This window comes from Stegostoma tigrinum, chromosome 17, assembly GCF_030684315.1.
Source record: "Stegostoma tigrinum isolate sSteTig4 chromosome 17, sSteTig4.hap1, whole genome shotgun sequence".
NCBI classification, from domain to species: Eukaryota; Metazoa; Chordata; class Chondrichthyes; order Orectolobiformes; family Stegostomatidae; genus Stegostoma; species Stegostoma tigrinum.
The window spans coordinates 38,532,770-38,556,100 of NC_081370.1; the positions used below are offsets into that span (position 1 = coordinate 38,532,770).

At 42.1% G+C, this 23,331-nt stretch overlaps 1 protein-coding gene across 12 annotated transcripts in view; it reads right to left on the reverse strand.

Moving 5' to 3' along the window:
* The window catches only part of ppfibp2b (PPFIA binding protein 2b), a 247,441-nt gene that overhangs the window by 28,910 nt on the left and 195,200 nt on the right, over nt 1-23,331 (reverse strand). For 11 of the 12 annotated variants that reach the window (XM_059652093.1, XM_059652097.1, XM_059652096.1 and 8 more), the window contains 6 exons: nt 18,985-19,096; nt 12,925-12,957; nt 8,238-8,299; nt 7,551-7,623; nt 5,308-5,414; nt 4,574-4,638 (listed from right to left, as the gene is read on the reverse strand). In XM_059652093.1, the coding sequence (XP_059508076.1) occupies nt 4,574-4,638; nt 5,308-5,414; nt 7,551-7,623; nt 8,238-8,299; nt 12,925-12,957; nt 18,985-19,096 (452 nt within the window). The remainder of the gene's footprint in view (nt 1-4,573; nt 4,639-5,307; nt 5,415-7,550; nt 7,624-8,237; nt 8,300-12,924; nt 12,958-18,984; nt 19,097-23,331) is intronic. The other variant, XM_059652098.1, reaches the window with a different exon arrangement.

Genomic DNA, 23,331 nt, shown 5'->3' on the forward strand with positions numbered 1-23,331 from the left:
GAACTGCCTACTTGAACTGTAGTCCATTTGCAGTAGATAGACCCACAATGCCAAGGGCAGAGGTGGTGTTGGGGGTAGCAGTGGTGTTCTGAAGGAACAGCAATATATTTCCATCTCAGGACAATAAATGATTTGGAGGAGAACTTGCACGTGGACGCATTTCCATGTACCTGCTACCATCGTCCTTTTAGTGGAAGATCTTCCTGGATCATGAGCATTGGAATTCCTTCCTAACCCTTTGCATGTGTGGCTCCTCCTTTAATCTCTGTCTGATCAAGCTTTTGATTGCTTGTGATAGCTTATGATCGAGCAATCAAAATACCTCCAGCTGCTTCAGTGACTCTCCTGTTGTGTGTTTACATAGGTGGGCTGTCACTTTAATAATCCAATCAAGCATGTGACAGTGTGATATCAGCCGCCATTTTGGAGGGAAATAGTTTATCATAGCTTGCTGTGTTTTAGAATGAAACACCTTCTTAATAAATCCCCCAATTCTTTAAAAATTGTGGTTCTCACTATGGGTATCAGAGGCACTTTGAAAAAGAGGAGATGATAGGTACAGTCAGTGTATAAAATAAAGTATTAAGTGAAGGAGAAGCTCGCCATATGCTCTCCACCCTGAAGGAACAGGAATGAATAACCTTCATGAAGGGATATGTTTTGAACCAAGAGCATAGACACAAAAGAGGCAGCCTCACAAATACATTGTTGTAAATTGGAAGATGGTAAAGCTAAAATTTCTGTGGGGCACCATGCTTGGTAGGCCTTTTCCATTCTAAAATAGCAGGAAACTTTGGTGCTGTGGAACCATATGAAGCAATACAGAGAGACTTTATTTATTTTGTTTAAGCTAACCAAATTGAAGCAGTCACACCTACATATTATGGGGGAAGATCTCATCCTGTGTCTGGTACAGAGATTGTTACAGAGATGGTAGGAACTGCTGATGCTGGAGAATCCGAGATAACAAAAAGTGTAGAGCGGATGAACACAGCAAATCATTTCTGAAGAAGGGTCTCAACCCGAAATGTCAGCTTTCCTGCTCCTCTGATGCTGCTTGGCCTGCTGTGTTCATCCAGCTCTATTCCTTGTTATCACTGGTACAGAGATGTTGGGTTCAAAAACATAAGAGGAAATAATTGGAATCCTACTGAACCATTTTTCACCAAAACCATTAGTGATTCTGAATCTTTCAGCAATCACTAGACGTAACAATCATGATGATGAATCTATTGTCCAGTTTGCCGCAATCTTAAAAGATGATTGTGGATTTGGAAACAACTTAAATAACACTACCAGAGACAGACCGGTGTGTGGTTTAAGATGTGAAAAAAAACAGGAGTGATTACTGATGGAAAGGATCCAAGACTTGAAGTAAGCACTGGAAATAGCTGTCACAATGGAACTAGCAGCTAAGGAAGCTCAACAGCTAGGAGCGCTTACAAAATGCCAGCTGAGGGACATGCAGCAACACAGATTGAAAACTGCCACTGGAGTGGAAGAAGAGGTCATGCAGCAGCAAATTGCTGATATAAAAGGTGTTGTATACAGAAACTGTGGAATAAAAAACATTGAACATTCCTCATATTTGAGGAAGAAACATGAACAACATGCAGCAAAAGTGCAGAAATCCATCAGTTGGAAGAAAGCCTTGATGGTACAAAAAGAGAAGCTGAGACTTACAGTCTGAAGAAGAGCTGTTATTAAACATGCTAGCCATCGCTGGTGAGATCAACCGATACTTTTAGTAAACGGGAAATCAGTAGGAATGGAGCGAACACATTGGGAGCAACCCTCAAAAATTGTAATAAGAATGAACACAGACAAAGTGGTGTCTTTTAAGGGGTTGTATCAATGTGAATGTTGCAAAGCTAGATCAGTGCCTTATGGAATCAGAACTAAGGTCAAGAGAGAAATCAAACCAAATAAGAAGAATGAATGGAACGAGGATGGAACTTTATTAAGCCTTACAATTATTCTGCTTGAAAAGATCAACAATGATCACTGTACCTGTGACATTGGTAATGCACAATCAAGAGCTGACCTGATGGTTGCAGCCTTGCCTCTGACCTTCAAGCAAAAGCTTAAGGATGAAGCAGCTCAAGGGGATGATCCTGCCACCCTGCATTGCGACATTGGCAGATATAGCGATACACGGATAAAATGTATCCACTCCACTTCAGTCGAGTGCCAAATATAACATTAAATAAAAGGGTCCATTGTTAAGCTGCTTATTCACAAACCTAAACCACAGGATAGTGGCAAATACGTTGCAATATCAGAGTCAAACAAACCTGTGCTTCATTGAAGTTTACTGGCCTTCTGGTACTTTTCAAACTAATGCTTCAGAACAAGGAAGCTGAAGAAGGAAGCACCACCAGTTTCTGCTGCGTGCCTACTAAGCCCAATGCTTCCATAGAAAGGGACTGGGACGGTCCCAGTGAAATATATGAAATAACACTGGTCGATTCTATTGGTGAACTACAAATCTCCCATCTGAAATGGGAAGGTACAGGATAACGTACCTGTGATTTGAGATCAACAGGTCACAGCTTCCTTTAAAGTGAAAGAAAATCCACCAGTCTTGAAATTCTAGGGTGACATCGTTGGTGAAGAGAAAGGAATGATCATCCTGGAGTGGGAAATAGTGGAGCCCGAAGTCTATTCTATCAGGAAAAAATATGAGCAAAGGACGATGTGGGTTTTCACTCAAGTAACAAATATGAACTACTGCATTCTGGGAAAATGCTATCTTTTAGTACATGACCTGAATAAAACCAAGCTAGTGCTATGGTTGCCATTCCAAGATCTGTACACTGGAATCACAAACTCTCTAGAGAACAGTGATTTGACGAGGTGAAAATTGATATTTTGAATGCATAACTTCTAAGACAGCTCCTTCAGATTCTGCAGAAGTAATTTTCCACGCGCATAACCTCTGCTCGAAAATCTCATCAATAGTGGGAGAAAAAATCCTAGCTGAAATCATAAAGCAACTTAAGAACTTGGTGGTGATAGTAGGTGAAGAGATTGTGCTAAGCTGTGAAACATCTCAGCTTAATTCTTGGGTGAAATGGTTTAAAGTTGATTTTTAAAAGGATTAGAAAGGGTCTAGAAATACTAGAAATATCTCAGCAAGGAACTGTGAACAAATTGATATTCATCAAGTCATTACAAAGGATGAATGTGGAAAAGAGACTGCTAAAACTCGAGCCAGTGATTGTAAATGGGGCGGTCAACCAATTTACCAAGAGATACATGACATTAGCACTGAAAAGAACTGCTGACTTTGAATGTGAAATGGAACATCTAGCACAGAAGGTTTTCTGAGGAAAAGAGAAGGGCCAGAGAAGCCAATGAGAAAAATAAGCTCAAGGTGCAAAAACAGCCACGCAGGAATCGACATCCTCCAGAAAGCCTTACCAACTGATTGTTATATATACATAATTGTACATGTTTTCATTGCAGGAGCCTCTGATGTTAAGTTTTAGCGGGGGAGGTGTGTGGGATCTGTTGCATCTCTGTGTAAGTAATTTGGACTGTCACTTTAATAATATAATCACATGATGTAATGTTGTCGTCTTTGGCCATTTGGGAGGAAAACTGTTTAGTCCAGCTTGCTTACTTGTAGACTGATGTTCAAACGCAGCAAGACCTGGACAATATCAAGGCTTGGGCTAATAAGTGGCAAATAACATTCGCATCACATGACTGCTAGATAATGACCATCTAATCACTGCCCTTTGACATTCAATGGCATTACCATCATCGAATTCCCCACTAGCATGATTCTGGGATTCACCATTGACCAGAAACTGAAGTGGTCTCATCATATAAATTGAGTCGCTATACGATCGGGTCAGAGGCCAGGAATACTCTAGTCAGTAACTCACTTCCTGACTATCCAAAGACTGCCCACCATTTACAAGACGCAGGTTAGCAGTGTGATGGAATACTTCCCATTTTTGTGGTGAATGAAGATCCAGCAACACAAAAAAATTGACACCATCAAGGAAAAACCTGCTCGCTTGATTGTTTATTGTGTGGTGCCAGTCAGATACTCCAACACGGATGCTCAGTAATACATCCAAAAGATGTCATGCAGAAATTCAAAGATCCATAAACAGCGCCTTCCAAACTTACAATCACTTCTGTCTGGAGGCACAAGGGCAACAGACACATTCGAACACCACTGCATGCAAGTTTGCCTCCAAGCCACACACCATCCTGACATGGAAATATATCGCTGTTCCTTCACTATCTTTGGATCAAAATCTGGGAATTCCTCACCCTAAGGGCATTGTGGGTCAACATCCAGAAAAAGAATAGCTTTAGTTCAAGGCGGCAGCTCATTACCACCTTCTCCAGGGAAACTAGGGACAGGTCACAAATGCAACCAGCCAGCAATTCTCATATCCCACAAGTGAATTAAATAAATGCAAATCTAATCCCATTATCACTCCACTTCCTCTTTCTGAGTTTATCATTCTTGCTGCAAAAACCCAACCACTCTTCCCTGGAGGCTTTTCATGTTCTCTGCCTCAACAACAAATTCACAGTTGAATTTTCTTACCTCATTTCAAACTCAACTGGTGTCAGGTGAGGTTCTACTGGAGATGAGGAGATATTGGGCGAGACCTGCAGTGGAACAAGAAAGAAATATGTCCATCCTGGGCCTCCTGCAGTGCCACAACAATGCCACCCGAAGGTTGCAGGAACAGCAATTCTATTCAGCTTGAGAACCCTGCAGCCCAATGGTATCAATGTGAATTTCACAAGCTTCAAAATTTCCCCTCCCCCCCGACTGCATCCCAAAACCAGCCCAGCTTGTCCCCGCCTCCCCAACCTGTTCTTCGTCTCACCTATCCCCTCTTCCCACCTCAAGCCGTACCCCCATTTCCTATCTACTAACCTCATCCCACCCCCTTGACCTGTCCACCTTCACTGGACTGACCTATCTCCTCCCTACCTACACTCACCTTTGCTGGCTCCATCCCCCCGTCTTTAACTTGTCTGTCTCCTCCCCACCTATCTTCTCCTCTATCCATCTTTGATCCGCCTCTCCCCCTCTCCCTATTTATTTCAGAACCCTCTTCCCCACACGCCCACCCGCCATTTCTGATGACGGGTCTAGGCCCGAAACGCCAGCTTTCCTGCTCGGCCTGCTCTGTTAATCCAGCTCTACACCTTGTTACCTCGAAATTTCAAACGGTTGGGTTTATTGAACAATAAAGGAGTAAGTTTTTTTATTTATACATTTAAACTGAAATAGAGGCATCCTTTAAAAAGCAATATTATAATTATCACCTCCGGTCTCATTACTTCTGAGTGAGCCACTTTAGTAGGAGTAGCATTTGTTGAACAGCCACTTAACTCTTCCTCACTGCTCCCCATTAATATCCTTTCAGAAGACCCTGAAATGAAACAACATTAGACATTATTAAAAATTTCTTTGGTTCAGAAATAATCAATTTGACTATCTCTAAAATTATTTTTAAATGAGACTGCTTCATCTTGGTCATAGTAGGGTCGCTCCTTGCTTCTTTTCTGAATTCCTGTACAATGGGTGTCATGTAAGCTTGTCCATTCAGAAGGTGTTGTTGAGCTGCCTTCTTGAACATCCATAGCCGGTAAGGTCAAGGTACTCTCACAATTCCATTCCACATAAAGGTTTCGCTGGAGCTTGCTAGACCACTTTGGTGGGCAGTTACAAATCAACCACATTGATGTGAACTGGTTCAAAACAACAGGTTTCCTTCACTAAAGGAAATGGATGAACCAGTTGGATTTCTACGAATAACCTAACAACTTCATGCTCAGTTTGTTCTCGGGGACCTCCCCATCAATATTGACACTTTCCTGAGGCCCATCCATAAGTTATCTTGGGTGCAAAAAGTGACACACTCACATGGAACCCTTTGTCTTTACCTGGTGAATTCTTAACTCCTAACAGGACCCATTCATAATTTAATAACATTCCAGTAGAAAACCCCTTAAAAAAACATTGACCACACTCCCTGTTGTAATATCTGGAATACAAGCAAAGAGAAATATTGTTGTTTGTCAGTGCAGAACTTGAATGCTGCTTTTAAAAAAAAGACACATTGTCAAAAGTTCTCTTACACTCATCAGGACAGTTGTTCAGAAGAAAATATAAAAGGAGAATGACATTTTATATTTGCATGAGAAGAAACTGGAGTGGTTAGCAAGTAGACTCTGATTGGTAGAGTCAGTGCCAATGGAGAATGCCATGGTTGGTGATGATTGACACTTAACTGCCAAGCTTTGTTTCAGTGTAAGCCAAACAGGCTGGCTCTGATTGATCAAAGCATTGTAAGAGGAATGAACCAGATAATTTCTGTCATTTATTTTAAGTTAATGCAGAATTTTTTTTAAGAAAGAAAAGATGCATTCCCACAACAGAAATAAAATGTTAATAAATTATAAGAAAGAAGTAGTGAGATGAGAGTGATTAGAGAGGGAACACAAATGTCCTGAGACATGACACATTTGACCAGTGATGGATAAAGACATTGGCTGTACACCTCTCTTGTGTGGAGAACTAGAGAGACACTAGTGTTGCTTCTGGAGGGAGACCTGATTCGACATAAGTATCCTCAGACATCCATCTGGACTGAATTAGGCCTTGCATGTAATCAAGCCCTGAACAGGGTGGATACTAAATAAAAACCGAAAGAAGACCATAAGACATAGAACAGCAGATGCTGGAAGGGGAGTGCCACCAGACCTGTTCCTGAATGGGGTAGAATTCCCAACTATTGGAACACCAACTGGAAGCTTGCCACCTCCATTGATGGCAGCACCACTGGGCATGGTTCTTGCTACAGGTAATGTTTCTCGGCCAACTGAGAAGTTTGCTGATGGATGCCTGTATACAGGTGGTGTTCCTTTCCAAAAGGAATGATAGAAAAGTTACAGTGGTGAAAAGTTACAGATGGGTACTACAAGGAGGAGTCACCCTATTGCATGTTAGGGGGCTGGTCAAGCAGGGTCAGTGGAGTCAAAGGCAGGAAGAGTGGCTTTCAGTGCTCCCCTCATACTTACTGATATTAGGTACCAGAGTTCGGCTGTGATATGAGTCAACCTGAGGCCAAAGCAGACCTGACAATGGTTTTCTGGGCAGCTTGGAGAGTCATGGGAGTTCATTACATTCTTCAGCAACCATTAAATTCCAACGGTCTCAGGGATAATTGCTCTCAAGAAGGTTATTAATGAATCTAATTGACACACTGCTACTGATGGATGTGGTTCCTGGTCAGAACATACTTGCCACCATCTTGCCTTCATACAGCTTTTCTGATGCCAGCAATCTAACACTGGCACGTCTGCTCAATTTACTGGCCAAGACCTCTGTATTAACGGGTTCCGATAAATTCCAAACATCATTTCATTGGTCCTTCCCACCTGGAAACACAGCTTCAGAATCTGTCCACATAACTACTGACCCAAGTGGTTGTGAAAAAGGACAAAAAGAAATCTGATTCGGCTGGATTATAATGTGAGATAGAAACTCAATGTGCTTCCCTTACCTTGAGTCATTATCATCTGCTTCATCATTTTACACTGGGCCAACAGGCGACTCAACTCTTCTATCCGAAGGTCCTGCCATTGAATAAAACCATCTTTGAAAACTGGGAGACTCCACAACAAAAGGAAGGCATGCATTTTTAAAACGCTTTCCTCAATGTTAGGAGAGCTCAAATTATTTAAACGGCTCAGGGAATAATTTTGAAATGTAATGTGGCAAGCGACAGTCATCTTTCTTTGCGCTCACAAACAATAAAGGCCACATTTCTGTTTTTGTTTTAGTTTTTAAAATATTGCTGAGTCAGAAGGAAATGTTAATCAGAGCTCTCCTTGCTCTTCTTTGAAATAGTATAGTCCTTTTTTCAGGGGCCAAGCAGGGCTTTGGGCAACATCTTCTCTCTCTGAAAGGGAACCTCCAGTCACTCCAACATTCTCTCAGTTCTGCACTGGTGAGTATCTGTCTGGATTATGTCCTCGGGTTTCAGGAGTGCAGCTTGAAATCAGAACCTTTTGACTTGGAGACAAGAATCCCAGCCACTAAACCACAATTGCATGAGAGGACAGAATCTTAAAAATACCTCTCAGCCTGAAGTCAGCAAACAACTTTTTGCACATTGTGGCTTGGGACAGGAGGGAGAAAGTGAGGAAAAAAAGGCAAGGATTAGGGAGAACATGAAGTTATTCCTCACCTTTTCTTCATTTGAGGCCAGCAAAGAATCCAATCCGATCTTTAACCTTTGCACTTCTTGGTCTAAAACAAATTCAATGAAATGATCAGTTTGCTGGCATGGACACTTATCTACCACACATTCTGACTCTTTGAAATCCAAAGAAGAAATGACCTGCACGATAGAAAATTTAAACCAATTGCGTGAATTTGCAAGAATGCTTAAATCACAGAATGGAAGCATGATCTTTCATTTCACTTCAGTTAATGAAACACTTAACACCGCTGCATTTAATTAGCATGTAGACACCTAGCCTTATTAATAAGTTAGAGCCAGCACTAATTAATGGAGCAGTCAAACATCACACATGGTTGAAAGCTAGGCAGGTTTGATGGAGGATTAAACTAATGAGTGTGTGGAAACACAAAAAAAATGAAAAAGCTCAAAAATGCAAGAAGACAGCTCATCTCAAACAATTATATCCAACCGATGGATTAACTTTAATGAGCAAATCAAACTGATTCCACTGGGTGCTAACAGTAGCCTGTAATAGATTTGATATAAATATATAGGTCTTTACTGATTTGTGCAGTTTTTAAAAATACAATTAGCGTGATGAAACATCACCTTTCTGGCTGACAGAGAGGCAGCAACTATATTCCCACCAGACTCTTACCAGTTGAAATCAGCATTGAGTGCGCAACAAATTTTTCCCAGTTCCCCACTTGGGTTTAACAAGGGTTGGGCTACCTTGCAGCCTGGCTTGGGCAGTGAGATAAAGTCCTCATTTACAATTTGATTTTAAATGGCTTACTCCATGCCCTCGTGGACTATGGCTAGCCCGCAACATTCCCAGCACCCAATCCTCTACAAGCAAATTGTTGTGCCAGAGTTAAGTATGTGCAGTTTTCTGAATTCAGTTATGGCTAGGATATTTAAATTGCTGAGCATGTACAACTTAAATTCACCAAGATGATCCCAGAGTTAGGAACCTATAGCTGTGAGGAGAGACTTGTGACACCAAGAGTCCTTCTGCTGAATGAGAGAAGGCCAAGAAGATAGAACAGTAGAAAAGTTACGGCATAGAAAGCGGCCATTCAGCCTATCATATCTGCACTAACCAAAAGTATCCCTTCTCCCAATATCTGTTCTGTAGCCTTGCAGGTTACAGCATTTCAGGTGCAGGTCCAGATATATTTAAAATGGGGTAAGGGTCCCTACCTCAATACCAAACTGGATAGTGAAGTCCTGACTTTCACCACCCTCTGGAGGAAGGAGTTTTTTTTTTCCTTATGTTCACTCTAATCCTTCAACCTATCACCTTAAATGTGCACCTGCTTCCCCAGGGGAAATCTGTCTCCCCTGTCTCAACCTCTCAATTTTGCGCCTCTCAATCAAGTTACCTCCTCATTTCCAAGGAAATCAACCTTAGCTGATCTAGTCTTTCCTCACAGCTGCAACTTTCAAGCCATGAGGCATTATTGTAAATCTCCTCTGAACTCTGTCCAGAGCAACTGTGTTCTTCCTGTGACCTGGGTGGCTAAAACTGTGCACAACATTCTAGTGGTGTCCTGACCAGAACTGTATACAGCTCTAGCAGTACATCACTGCGGTTGTATTCTATGCCTCATCCAATAAAGAAAAGCATTCCATTTGCTCTATTTTGGGGGAAAATATCACCTTGACACAGGTAAGACAAATTGTGCTAAACTGTTAAAAATAGCTTTATTAGTAATCAGCAACATGAGGCCATGAGTTTAAAGTGAACAGTGTGGGACATTTGGGGGTCAGACAAACATTCTTCACTTGGAAGGCTGGATGAGCATGGAATCCTTCATAAATGAATGTGATTGAGACAGAAACCATTGCTGTTCGATGAATCTGAATAACATTGAAGACAAGAATGATGGGTAACGTAAAGATGCTGGAGATTAGGATTAGGATTTTTTTTTCTCCCTTTATTCATTCACAGGATGAGGACATCGCTGGCTCAGCAGCATTTATTGCCCATCGGGCAGCTAAGAGTCAAGGACATCGCTAAGAGTCTGGAGTCACATGTGGGCCAGACCAGGTATGGATGGCAGTTTCCTTCTCTAAAGGACATGAGTGAACCAGGTGGAATTTTCGTGACAATCTACAAGGGCTGCAGAGTCATCATTAGATTTTTTGAGCCACATATTTTTCTGTTGAATTTTCAAATTCCACCATGTGCTATGGTGAGATTCAAACCCAGGTGCCCAGAACATTTGAGATTGGAGGAACTGCAGATGCTGGACAATCTGAGATAACAAGGTGGAGAAGCTGGATGAACACAGCAGGCCAAGCAGCATCAGAGGAGCAGAAAGGCTGACATTTTGAGTCTAGACCCTTCTTCAGAAATGAAGGAGGGTCTAGGCCCGAAACATCAGCTTTCCTGCTCCTCTGATGCTGCTTGGCCTGCTGCGTTCATCCAGCTCTACACCTTGTTTGCCCAGAACACTATCTGGATATCTGGATTAACAGTCCAGTGATAATACCACCAGGCCATCGCTTTTCCTTAAGAGTCAAAAGTCTACATGGACACAATAGGTCAAATGTTTGGCAGGGTGGAGAAGCGAGGTTTTGAATGCACTTGGAAATCCTATTGTATTTGCTCATCTTCAATAATGTTTCCAATGATAGAACACCAATATGTAAAGACTGGAAGGTTAGAACAGGAGTGACTGCAGAGTCAATGGAAATTGGCCAACAACTGTACAAAGGGAATACTGGAGAAACAAATTAGCTTGAGATTTGGAGGGCTCAATTAAAAAAAAACTTTGCATAAGGTCACACTTCAGGCTATTACTATGTAATAAGGAGTGAAAATTAACCCATGATCCTTTATATCCTTTGACCATACACAACTCATCTTGGAAATCTTGCCTCCCAAACTGGAGCTAGATAGCAGGAAAGTAAAGATTAAATTCAGCACTGTTACAGGTGTTTGAGGCTAGCAGAACTTCAGTTCACATTGTGATTGTGATTTAATTTATCCTTGTATGGATTGCACTGTTAAATTTGTTTAATCAATAGATTATTTGCAGCCGCCACATAGTTAACAATAAAAGCAGCTCCATCGCTGGGAAAGCAACGTCTAAATGCAGAGAAGTTAAATGAACTGACAGCATCTTGGGATTTCTTTTAGAACAAAGGCACTATTTTGGCAATTTAAATACACATGGTGGATTTGCATTACAAATTTGATCTTATTTCCCTATTCATCCTACCGTGTGAACTACTTCTTCTAGATTAAATTCCCTACAGCGTGGAAACAGGCCCTTCGGTCCAACACGTCCACACTGCCCCTTGAAGCATCCCACCCAGACCCATCCCCCTATAACCCACACACCCCTGAACACTACATTTAGCATGGCCGATCCACCTAACCTGTACATCTTTGGACTGTGGGAGGAAACTGGAGCACCCAGAGGAAACCCACACAGACACGGGGAGAATGTGCAAACTCCACACAGACAGTTGCCCGAGGCGGGAATCGAACCCGGGTCCCTGGTGCTGTGAGGCTGCAGTGCTAACCACTGAGCCACCTTGCCGCCAATTATTTTTAATCCTCCAATTTCTCACCCTTTCCCTTAACAGCTTTATACTGGTAATAATGTCTAATGCCTATGTCCAACTTACAAGTACATACATTTTGGGAGCAAATGATTTACTAGGTGACAGGAGACACATTTGGCTTTTTGACTCTGGGACTTTAACTCAGCCTTCTACTTTCCTAAGGAGAGAGACTCTGCCTATCTCTCTCCCCTGACGGGTATTCCTCCCCCTGTGTCATTCTCCTTAATTCTCTACCCCAAAATGTTCTGGAAAGGTGGTGAAGACATGGCACGTTTGATACAACTGTTTCTAGCTGGGTCTCCAGCTGCGTTTGCTGGCAGCTAAGAATTATAACTTAGTTGATTGGGACTGGAGTCTCATTTAATTCCAGGCTGGGTAAGGGTTAATGGTATCTTCCCTAAAATGGCATTGATGGATTGTTTAGGACCTAGGTGATAATCCAAAGACTTCCTGATCACTTTGGGAGAAGACAGTTTTTATTTATTTTTGAACCCATAACATTATGTTTACACTACTGTTGAATAAACCATGCTCTGCTTTGTTGGATGGTTTTAAGGATGTGTCCTTACTGATGTTTTGCTTAAAGAAACTCAACATGTAAACAGCAAAGTTGCAAAGCAGTTTCACGTTAATATTCACAATAAACTTAGCTATGCATTCCCCAATTTAGGTACAAAGACTTCCCCATCCCACAATAGCTTTTCCCCAACCTCTTCATCCACGACATTACCCAGATCTACATTCTGAACTTCTGCTCTCCACCCTCAACTTCCTGGTCCATTGACAACTCTCCATTCCCAACTCTGCAGCTCCCTAATACTTCTCCTCCAAAGTTCCCACCTGTCGCCCTATCCCCAACCTCCCCTCCTCCAAACCAACGGAACTCCCCACCTCAACCCTCCTCTCCCAGCTCATCTCCATATCCAAAACCCACATCCAATCAATTCCCTCCCCACAACACCCCACCCTTTCCCCAGCCCCATGCACAATACCTTCACATCCCCAATTCCCCACTCAGTCACCTACCCATCACGTCCCCACCCAACATTTCAACACAACCGCTCCAATTGATACCACCCCCATCCCACACAAAGAGAAGGTGAAAGCTTACGTTTTTCCTTGAGCCTTCTCCTATACATGTCCTCTATGATGCCACAGGTGAACAGTGTAAGGAGGATAAGATCAGAGTGAGCAAAAAGCAAAGATTAGAAGTTGAAACCACAAACAGGGAAAATTAACCGGGTGATTCCGCGACCACATACTAACACTGGAAGAATAGCTAGCTCGTATGGGGGAACAATCTGCAGTCTGCTGAACAGGTACTTCCCAGGTGACCCACTCCTCAATGGGAGCCTTTGGTCCCAGGATCGCCCTAAAATACCTTGAAAGAAATTGCTTTATTTGTTTTACCATTATGCAACTTCATGACACAATTTGTAAACAAAAATTAATGATATCAATAACAAAAATTCCTAAAACTCTAAAGTTGCACTGATGATTTTTTTTTAAAGTGTGCATCCTCCCTGCAGGTCCCAATCCATCCGTACCTGTCTATAATTGATAGAGTAAATTGTGCCATAAGAACATCAAGGGATATGGACTTGAGATGAAGTCCAGCCATGACCTAGCTAAAAAGGTGGCACAGGCATGATGGGAGAGGGGTACAGAGTACAGGCCGTCAAAGTAAATTAACAATAATTCAAAGAAATTTTGTGTTGATGCAAGGAGACGTATTTGAAAGCGTAACTTTGTTCAAAACTTCCCAAAAGTTACCCCATTTTAAAACTGCATCCTGCATTTACAGCAGCTTAAAATAGGGTGGCATGGTGGCACAGTAGTTAGTACTGCTGCCTCTCAGCACCAGGGACCCGGGTTTGATTCCAGCCTTGGGTGACTATCCGTGTGGAGTTTGCACATTCGCCCCGCGTCTGCGTGGGTTTCCTCCCGGAGCTCCGGTTTCCTCCCACAGTCCAAAGGTGTGCAGGCTAGGTGGGTTGGCCATGCTAAATTGCCTGTAGTGTTCAGGGATGTGTAAATTTGGTGGGTTACAGGGGGGATGTGTCCGAGTGGGATGCTCTGAGGTTCAGTGTGGACTTGTTGGGCTGAAGGGCCTGTTACACACTGTAGGGATTCTATGATTCAAAAATAGTAAAATGTTCCAAGGTGACAAAAATGTCCCAAAACATTATCAGTTCACAGATGGAGAAGTTTTAAAACCTTGACCAACAAAGTGTTAACACTGTTCACTATGGTCGAAATCGTTCAAATAGAAATCAAAGTGGTACAAAAGTATGTTGAAAAATGTAATGGAGTTAGTTGTCATCTCAAGGGGACTGAAGTATACATAAAACTGCCAGTTGTATCAGTTTCAAAAAATCTCAGGACCATCTGCTCAGTTCTGGATGCTGCATTTCATGACGGATATAAGCCATATAGTCCTTGGTGCAGAATGATGCTGGGTTGATAAGTTTCTGCAAGAAACCGATTCTTAATGTGGGGGAGCTCAAAACAAGAGGTCAAAATCTTAAAATTATAACTTGGCTATTCAGGGATAAAGTCAGATAACACATTTATAAGAAGAATATTCAAGAAGTCTGGAACACTGTCTCCTCCAAATGCTGTTGCAGGTGAGGGATCGATTAAACATTTTAACACCCAAGATTGATAGATTTTTGGTTTGCATGGGTTATAAAGTTACAGTAAAGATCAGTCATGACCTAATGGAATGGTGAAATAGGAGCAAGGAGCTGAACAGTCTCCAGTTCCTAAGTTCCTGGTAATTTAAATAATTCTAAGTTATGGCAACACTACTTTTGGAATGCTAAGTAACCAATCTGGTTGAACTTCAAACAGCTGCAGGAAACCCTGAAACCATTAGCTAAGACATGGCTATAATTGGCAAAATTCAATGGCACAATTCCTTCTAGGTTTTACTGGGGATGTAGCAGATCTTAAGAATAAGCAAACACTTCTGATGTAGCTCAAGAAGCAGGTATTCTGATGTTAAAAATGTGAATAATTTTTGCATTGACTTGGAGCTTTATTGCACCTCTTCAACGTCCCAAATTGTTTCATATCTAACGAGTGCCTTCAAAGTGCTCGATTCTTGGGATGGAGGTGAACTAATGCACAGCTTGAACCCATAATCAATAACTGATGAAAGACCAGGTCTTTTTAAAAAAAAACAGGGCTGGTTGGGCAGAATGTCAGTCAAGAGAGGTATGCCTGAATTATGTCTGAAGAAGGACACACATTTCCACATCTTCTGCCATTTATTTGATTCAACTAACTTTATCTTAATTGTAATATCAGATTTAAAGAATGGTTTACTTGGAATTTATCACAAATTGCAAATGATAGTGCTCAGCTGACAATGGATTTCAATGTGGACCAGTTCCCATTGCTCCTATCCAGCATTAGCACCAAACTCTCATTGGTCAGATACAGCACAGTTACCCTAAGGAAAAGTTCCCTCAGTTGAATATCAACAACCTGCTCTGCTTCAACTTTGAAATGCATTCTTTTTCTAGCTTGAGATCTCCGTCGGCCTGTTTGATTGCGATTGAACTTAAAGGAACACAATTGGCCAATCAACACCTCCACTGTTCAACAATATTATGACAGATCTTCACCTCAAATCACTTTCCTGCATCATTTCCATGTTTTTTAGTTCCTTCAGCATTCAAACTGCTATTAATCTCAGTCCTGAATATACTCAACACCTGTAACTTCCTGGGGTAAAGGATTCCAAAGATCTGTAACACAGTGAAGAAATTTCTCATGTCAGTCCTAAAATGGCTGACCTTGTATCCTGAGACAGTGAGCCCTTATTTCAGATTTCCTAATTCGAGAAAAACAGCTCCTCAGCATCTACCTCATCAAATCCCTCAAGTATATGTTTCAAATAAGTCACTTTCATTTCTTCTAAAATCTAGGCAATATAGACCTAGTCTTCTCAATTTCTCATTATATGGTGAGGGGATTATCAAATCAGTTAATGAAATAAATCATCACTGCACTCCATTTAACACTGAAGTATCCTTTGGTAAAATTATAAATTCAAGTACTAAGAGGCTCAAGGGTCATGGGAAGACGACAGGAGAATGGGGTTGAAAAACACATCAGCCATGATTGAATTATGAAGCAGACTTAATAGGCCAAATGGTCTAATTCTGTACTTCTCCGAGGTAGTTGACTCGCTCACTGAGCTGGCTTGTTTTTGTTCAGACGTTTCATCATCATGCCAGTGATATCATCAGTGAGGCCTCCAACGAAGTCAGATGATGTCACCTAGGATGGTGACAGAACGTCTGAAAAAAAAGAAGCCAGTTCGGCGAGCAAGTCAATAACCTCACCCACAACCTGAGCTACAAATCTTTGCTAAAATTCTGTTCCTCTCTGTGGTCCAACTGTTTTGTCAACCTGGCCTGTAGATTTGGCAATTAATGCCAATCTAGCTACTGACATGAAGCATCAGATTGAACCTAAACCTGTCCAGCCTTAGATTTAATGCCATGCTTTTGATCCCATAATTGAAAGTTCAAATAACCCTGGATCTTTCATTTCTAAGGCCAGTGTGTGACACACTACTCCATCCAGCTCCCTGACCAGCGCCTCCATGTTATTTGTTGGCAGGCAGCCCATTAAAAACTAAGATAAAAATGGACATTTTGAAATCAGGTTTCTCCAACCTGTGGCCTGTGAGTCTCACCGTGGTCTGCGGTGGGCTCCTGATTGGTCTGTAAAGCCTTTGTTCAAAATACAAGTCAACGCAACTGGAAATTTTGAAAGAAGGTGCTCCTTCAATCACAGGCCATTTCTCTCCCACATTGTGAGCCTGTCAGTCAGACACCACAACGAGTTCTATCAGCCAGCTCAGACCCAGAAGCGCAGCAGACTGGCTGTCAGGAAGACACTGGTTTGGGGAGGAGGGAATTAACAGTTGACCTGTTGGGGAAAAGTTCTGTGGGCCATCAGTGGTGCGTGTGTGGGTGAGAGAATGAGTGGCTCGCTGACTGGGGCTGGGGGTCCTTGATGAGGGTGAGGGAATAACTGGAAGGAGTGTTCACCTTATCATAGAATCCCTACAGCGTGGAAATAGGCTCAACTGTTCAACTAGTCCATACCGAACCTCAGAGCATCACACCAAGACCCATTCTCCTATAACCCACCTAATCTACACATCCCTGAACACTATGGGCAATTTGGCATGGCTGATTTACCTAACCTGCACATCTCTGGACTGTGGGAGGGAACCGAAGGAAACCCACATGGACATGGGGAGAATGTGCAACCTCCACACAGGTAGTCACCCAAGGGCAGAATCGAACCCTAGTTGCTGGTACCATGAGGCAGCAGAACTAACCACTGAGCCACTGTGTGAATGAAAGAAGTAACTGGGGGTCAGGAGTACAAGGTGAAAAGGTTCAACTTTAAGTCTCTTTTTAGCAATGTTGAAACATGTATATGGCTAGTTCAGATCAATTGATCTCTACCCCGATGTATTACTAAATCTAGTGTCCCACCCTGCCCTCTCAGGTAGATGGAGACAAATCTATGTTACTTTTCTGAAGAGCAAGGGGCATCTATTTAATATCCTGGTCGACAGTCATCACTTAACCAACATGGCTAAAACAAATGTTTAGGTTGTTCATTGTGGGTGGGACAAATGTGTGTGTAGATTGGATTTAATGGGCTTTAAATCACTTTGGGATGCTTTGAAATCAGGAGAACATGGTATAATGCAGCTCTTTATTTCATGCTGAAGAGGAAAGGTGCGATAAGCCTCAGTTAAAATCTGATCACAGCCAATACAACAACATCACGGAGGCAACAAGTCATTCCAGTATCTTTGGAGTTAGGAATGGGAGGAAAAAACATTGAAGGTAAAACTTACAGCACAATGGAGGAAGAGGAGAGGGAGACCAATTGGCTAGTGCTACTGAAGAGCCAGCCCTGACACAATGGGCTGAAGGGACTCCGTCTTTGTATCATTCTGTGATTCTATGACATTAAAAATGGACTTTTGTGCAGATACTGCGATCAGGGTCAGAAAACCTATTTCCATTCCCAACTGGATTAAAACTTACCAACTTACCTTTAATTGGATTCAGCAGCAGAGGTTCACGGACAGCGTGTCCTGTTATAAGCCTGTCCAGGAATCCGCAAATCCAGGAGCAGGATTGATGTGGAAACCACACCTCTTTTTGCAGCAGCCAGTGTGCTGGGTTCTATGATTTAAATGCTCAGCAACATTGGCAATCATTTTGGCAGCTCCTATGTGGAAGGGTAAATACATGTAGAAAGTGTGGGGTTAGGGGTGCATTTGATTAACGGAGTAGTGTGCAAGGGGAACTGTTGGACTGTTTAGGGGGTGCAGGGTCAGGAGAGCGAATCTTGGAGTCGGACTGAAGGAGTGGGGGAAAAGAGTGTTTCTCATGGCATTTTGGGTGAGGAAGGATAATGATAAGCTGAATGGTCTTATCACTGTATGATGTCAGCCTTGTACCAGAGTGTCTTACCCAGCAACGGGGTATTTGATTTGGGAGGTGTGAGTGTGGGGGAGAAGGAGCAAGAGCGTTCAGAGTTCAGTGACGGAGGGTTGAGGTCCAGGAATGAGCCTGTGGCCAGAGGCTGTCAGGTCCCAGATGGAAATCACCAGCTGCCAATGGGCTCTGGCCCAGGATTTGGCAGGTTAAGCTGGCAGTAGGAGGGAGTGTTGGCTTGGGGGTTAGTGTTGGGTTCCAGTTATGGGAAGGTGGGGTGCAGATTGTCAGGGGTCTGAGAGGTCTAAAGCATTAGAAGGTGGACAGCCAGGTTTTCAGTTTAATGATGATTACCCAGAAGTTAGACCGGGTTTCTAATCCTCTACCTTTATTTGGGTAATTATTACCTTAAACTGAGTCAGAATCCTCTGATTTTTGTTTCTGGAATTAAATTGACTTTTTCCAGGGCATCCCAGAAGCAGGGGAATTGCTCCCCTGAATCTTCAACATCATGGGCAATTCCTGCTCTGTTTGGGATTCCGAATGGACACAAGGTGCAAATTCAGTCTGCACTGCTCCAACCATTATCTGGGTCATGGTTTTTGTTACAAGGGCTGCCTGACCTCCTGAGTAATTCCCAACATTTTCTATTTTTTTTTACTGTGTACAGCTCAGGCCATTCCTACCTCTGTCAGACCCATCACTCTGTACAGAAGCTCTGGAGGAAAGCTGGCTCTGTAATCGCTCAATTTCAATATCTTTTATGGTCAACTGTTCCTTCAGATCTTCTATTTCAGCCTGAAGATAAAAGAAAAACAACATAATCAAAACATGAAACAGTTTTTCAAAACATCACACAACCGGCAAATTTGCTTCCACTGTTTCCATTGGGGAAAGCTATCCTGACATAAGAAATGTCAGAGCTATTTGCCAAAAGGTCAGGTCATTGTGAAAACTGTATGTAAAAGAGAGTACACGAGGCAGTAAGGTGGAAGGCTGTTGGACCCAATCTAAGTGACAGATCAGGTCTATCACAAAAGTCAGGGATAGACTTGATGATAAAGACTGGCAAACAGATGGAAAGGGAGTGGGGCAAAAGGAAAAAGGTAGTTGCAGGGAGACATCAATGAGGATGCAAGAACAGGAAGAGCAGCATTGGGCAAGAGAATGGGTCCATGTTGTAATCAGTTTTTAGCCACCTCATTACAGATTAATTTTGACCTGTGCTTATTACAATGACAACTTTAATTTAGGGTGGAATGGGGTTACAGGGAGAAGCCGAAACATGTACATTTCAATCATATGATTAGTTCAAACTTTTAAGCGTTCGGGGTAGATGTAGAATGCACCTGAAAATTAAAATGAATCGTTACAGCCGAAAAGCTAATCTTGTGTGTTGAAGGCCATAATAAATAAAAGGCAGATGTGACACCTTGCTGACTCATTCGTAAATAGTTTTAGAATCTTCTACAATATCATAGTCAAGGTCACCAAATATTGTAGTTCCACAATGGGAACATTCACCTCAGGCAAATTCAAACCTTAGATCATAAAATATCAGAGCGGATGCTCATTTCATTAAACCTTTCAAATACTTCAATGGGAAATTTGTTAATTTTTGCAGGAGTTTTCATGATTATGACAGACATGGTCATATTTTGGAGGTGAGCTTACCCCTTCGATTACTGACATTGATTCTAGGAGAGCGGCCTTCTTATTTCAACTTCCCTACCTACTCCAACCAAATAAAATCAAAATGTGAAAACACAATCAGTATTTCCCAATTTGCCTCGTCTTTTTCTTTACTGTTTGTAACACTGGTTGCCAGCTGTCACATGGCTCTTCACCCAGGCTTCCATTTATTGTAATAAATCTCCAAGGTAACTCAGGGAGAGAAGACTGTCAATCGATTTGGATCTTCAATCCATCTACTTGCCTTTATTCTATATTCCTTAACAGTCCAGAAAAGTTACATTAACTGCCTACCCATTTCCAATTTCATGAATTAAACTGTACAGTGCTACATAATCTCCAGTATTAATATTTAGGATTTTTTAAAAAGACAACTTTATATTTTTTTAAAGTGCAACGTTTGAATCACTTGGCCATCTCGATCACCCGGCTCATTCAGACATTCCTGGCTTCAAGTCCTACTTACATATGTTGTATGGGTACTTTATTTTTAACACAGTTTATCTTTAAGAACTCCATGTACTGTGTGCATACAAATCTTTGACTTTCCCAGACTTCGTTTGCAAGCTGCAAACGGTCAGTTGGCTTGCTGTAATGTCTACTTCAAAATTTATAACGTATTTCGCTGCTTTAGCTAAGAGTTAGAGTCCTTGCTGATTTTTTTACCTTTTTTCGCTTTTATCAATTTTAGTTTGTAGCTGGGAACTGTGAACTAAAGATGACTTTGGACTATGGGTAACAGCTTGTGTGAATGGGAAAGCAAACCAAAATGTATTTGTTTATTTACAACATTAATTGCAGTTTGGCTCCTGATCAAAATGTTCTGCAGACACTTCATTACAGTGAACAGATTTAACGAGATAGCAGAGTTGGCTGTTAATGAGGTCAGTACCCAGCAAATGAGAACAAAGAACAGTACAACACAGGAACAGGCCCCTTGGTCCTCTAGACTATGCTGACACATTTGTCTTTCTAAACTAAAAACATTCTGCTTGTATGCAATCCATATCTCTCTATTCCTACCTATTCATACATCTGTCAAGGTGCCTCTTAAATGTTGTTATTGTATTCTAGGCTTCCATGTCTCTTTTTTCCAGATACACTGGTTTATTTTCATTAGATAACCACAAACTCACTGTGCTTAGGATTTGTTGTCTAAGACTAGCCTTCACATAAGAGCACCTTTGCAACAGGGTGTTGCTAAGCAAGATGGAACATACAAGAGATTTCAACACTAGAGTATCTCCCATTATATTACACCAAGGAGGTCATCTTTTAGTTTAAAGCTGATATGGATCAAAAGTCAGATTAAAAGGAAGAATCAAATTGGATTGTATGTGTGTATAGCAACAGCCTACTTTCTGAACAAGAGAAAGAATACCGAACACATAGCAATATGGGAATCACTGATGAGGCCAGGAATTCAATCATTTCAAACTAAAAGTAAATTACTGTGGATGCTGGATCTCTGGAATAGAAAAAGTTCTGGTCAAACTCAGCAGGTCTGGTACCATCCAGACAGAGAAGGGATATACTGGCAGAAAAGTCAAATTGGACTCAAAATATTAACTCCATTTCTCACCACTTCTGCTGCCAGACCTGTGGAATTTCTACAACAACAAGCATTTGTTTTTACTTCAATTGTGTCAATTCTGATGTGAGAGAAAGCATAACAGTTCTGAATCAGCTGCATGTTGGAAGAGTTAAACCACTATCAGATTAAAATATTCCACTCAGCTGATGATCTACTGTTCTGGTGCTAAGTTACTACATCATTTATGATGTCTAATTCCTGATATATTAGAGCAAAGCATCCAACATGCCTCCTGAGAAAATGGAATGCAGTCACATACTTGGCTCTGTTGCAGTTTGATGACTGAGAAAGCAATAATTAAATTCCAGAAGTAATTACTCTTGTTTTAACTAGTGATTATTAGTTATGTCACAAACCACATCTGTGAGCAGTTTGAAATAAAATCTTCCAAATAAGGCTGGGATAAAATATCAGGAGCTCACAAGTAGTCTCTGAATTGCAGTGTATGATAATTAATTGCTAACCTGGTTGGCTCTTTTCACGTTATTGCCAGCCGGGGTTTAGTAGTTAGCACTCAGAGATAGTAGGAACTGCTGATGCTGGAGCCTGAGATAACAAGGTGTGGAGCTGGAGGAACACAGCAGGCCAGGCAGCATCAGAGGAGCAGGAAAGCTGACGTTTCGGGTCTGGGCCCTTCTTCAGAAATGGGGGAGGGGAAGGGGTCTCTGAAATAAATAGGGGGGGGGGGCGGTGTGGTGATAGAAGGTGAATAGTGGAACAGATAGGTGGAGAGAAGACAGACAGGTCAAGGAGGTGGGGATGAAGCTAGTAGAGGTGAGTGTAGGTAGGGAGTTGGTATAAGGGTTGGTCAGTGAGGGGGGGGGGGGAGAGCAGATAGGTGGGAGATAGGATGGACAGGTCAAGGAGGTGGGGGTGAGAGGGGTTGGTCTTGGGAGGAGGTTGTGATGGCGGGGGGGGGGGATTTTGAAGCTAGTAAAGCTTCAACCATTGAGACCATTGGGTTGTGGGCTTCCAAGGCAGAATATGAGGCGCTGCCCTTCCAGTTTCCAGGTGGCGTTGGTGCGACACTGGAGGCGGCCCAGGATGGACACATTGTCCAGGGAGTGGGAGGGGAGTTGGAGTGGTTTGCGACTGGGAGGTTTAGTCGTTTGTCACGAACCAAGCATAGGTGCTCCACAAAGCGGTCACCCAGCCTCCGCTTGGTCTCCCCGATGTAGAGAAGGCCACACCAGGAGCAGTGGATACAATAGTTAGTAGTTAGCGCTCGTCTAAAAAAAAATCAGAAAGTTGTGGCTTCATGACCGACTCCTGAGATTCGAGTAGAAAATACAGACTATATTCCTAGTGTAGTACTGAGAGTGCACTGCACTGTCAGAGGTGCTGTCTGGCTCATTTAATTTTTCACGTGGGATATAAATTGCAAATAAAAACATTGGAGATCTCTGTGATCTTCTCAGACATGGTCATACAGTCATTAACATAGTAAAATACTGTTGATGTTGGAAATCCGGACACAAAAAAGTGAAGAACTCAGCAGTCCAGGCAGCATCTATTTAGACAAACAAAGTTAGTGTTTCAAGTCGATGATCTTCAATCATTAGTCATTATCTACAGATTTGTGGAAGTTTGCTGCGGGCAAGCCAGGTGCTGCTTTTCTTATTTACAACAATGACTACACACAAGGAAAAGAAAAGTTGCCTGCACGTTAAGGTTATTGGGATAGCCAGAGATTATGAATATAGAAATGCAAGTTTTTATGTTCATGTTGCACACCAATGATGTTTAA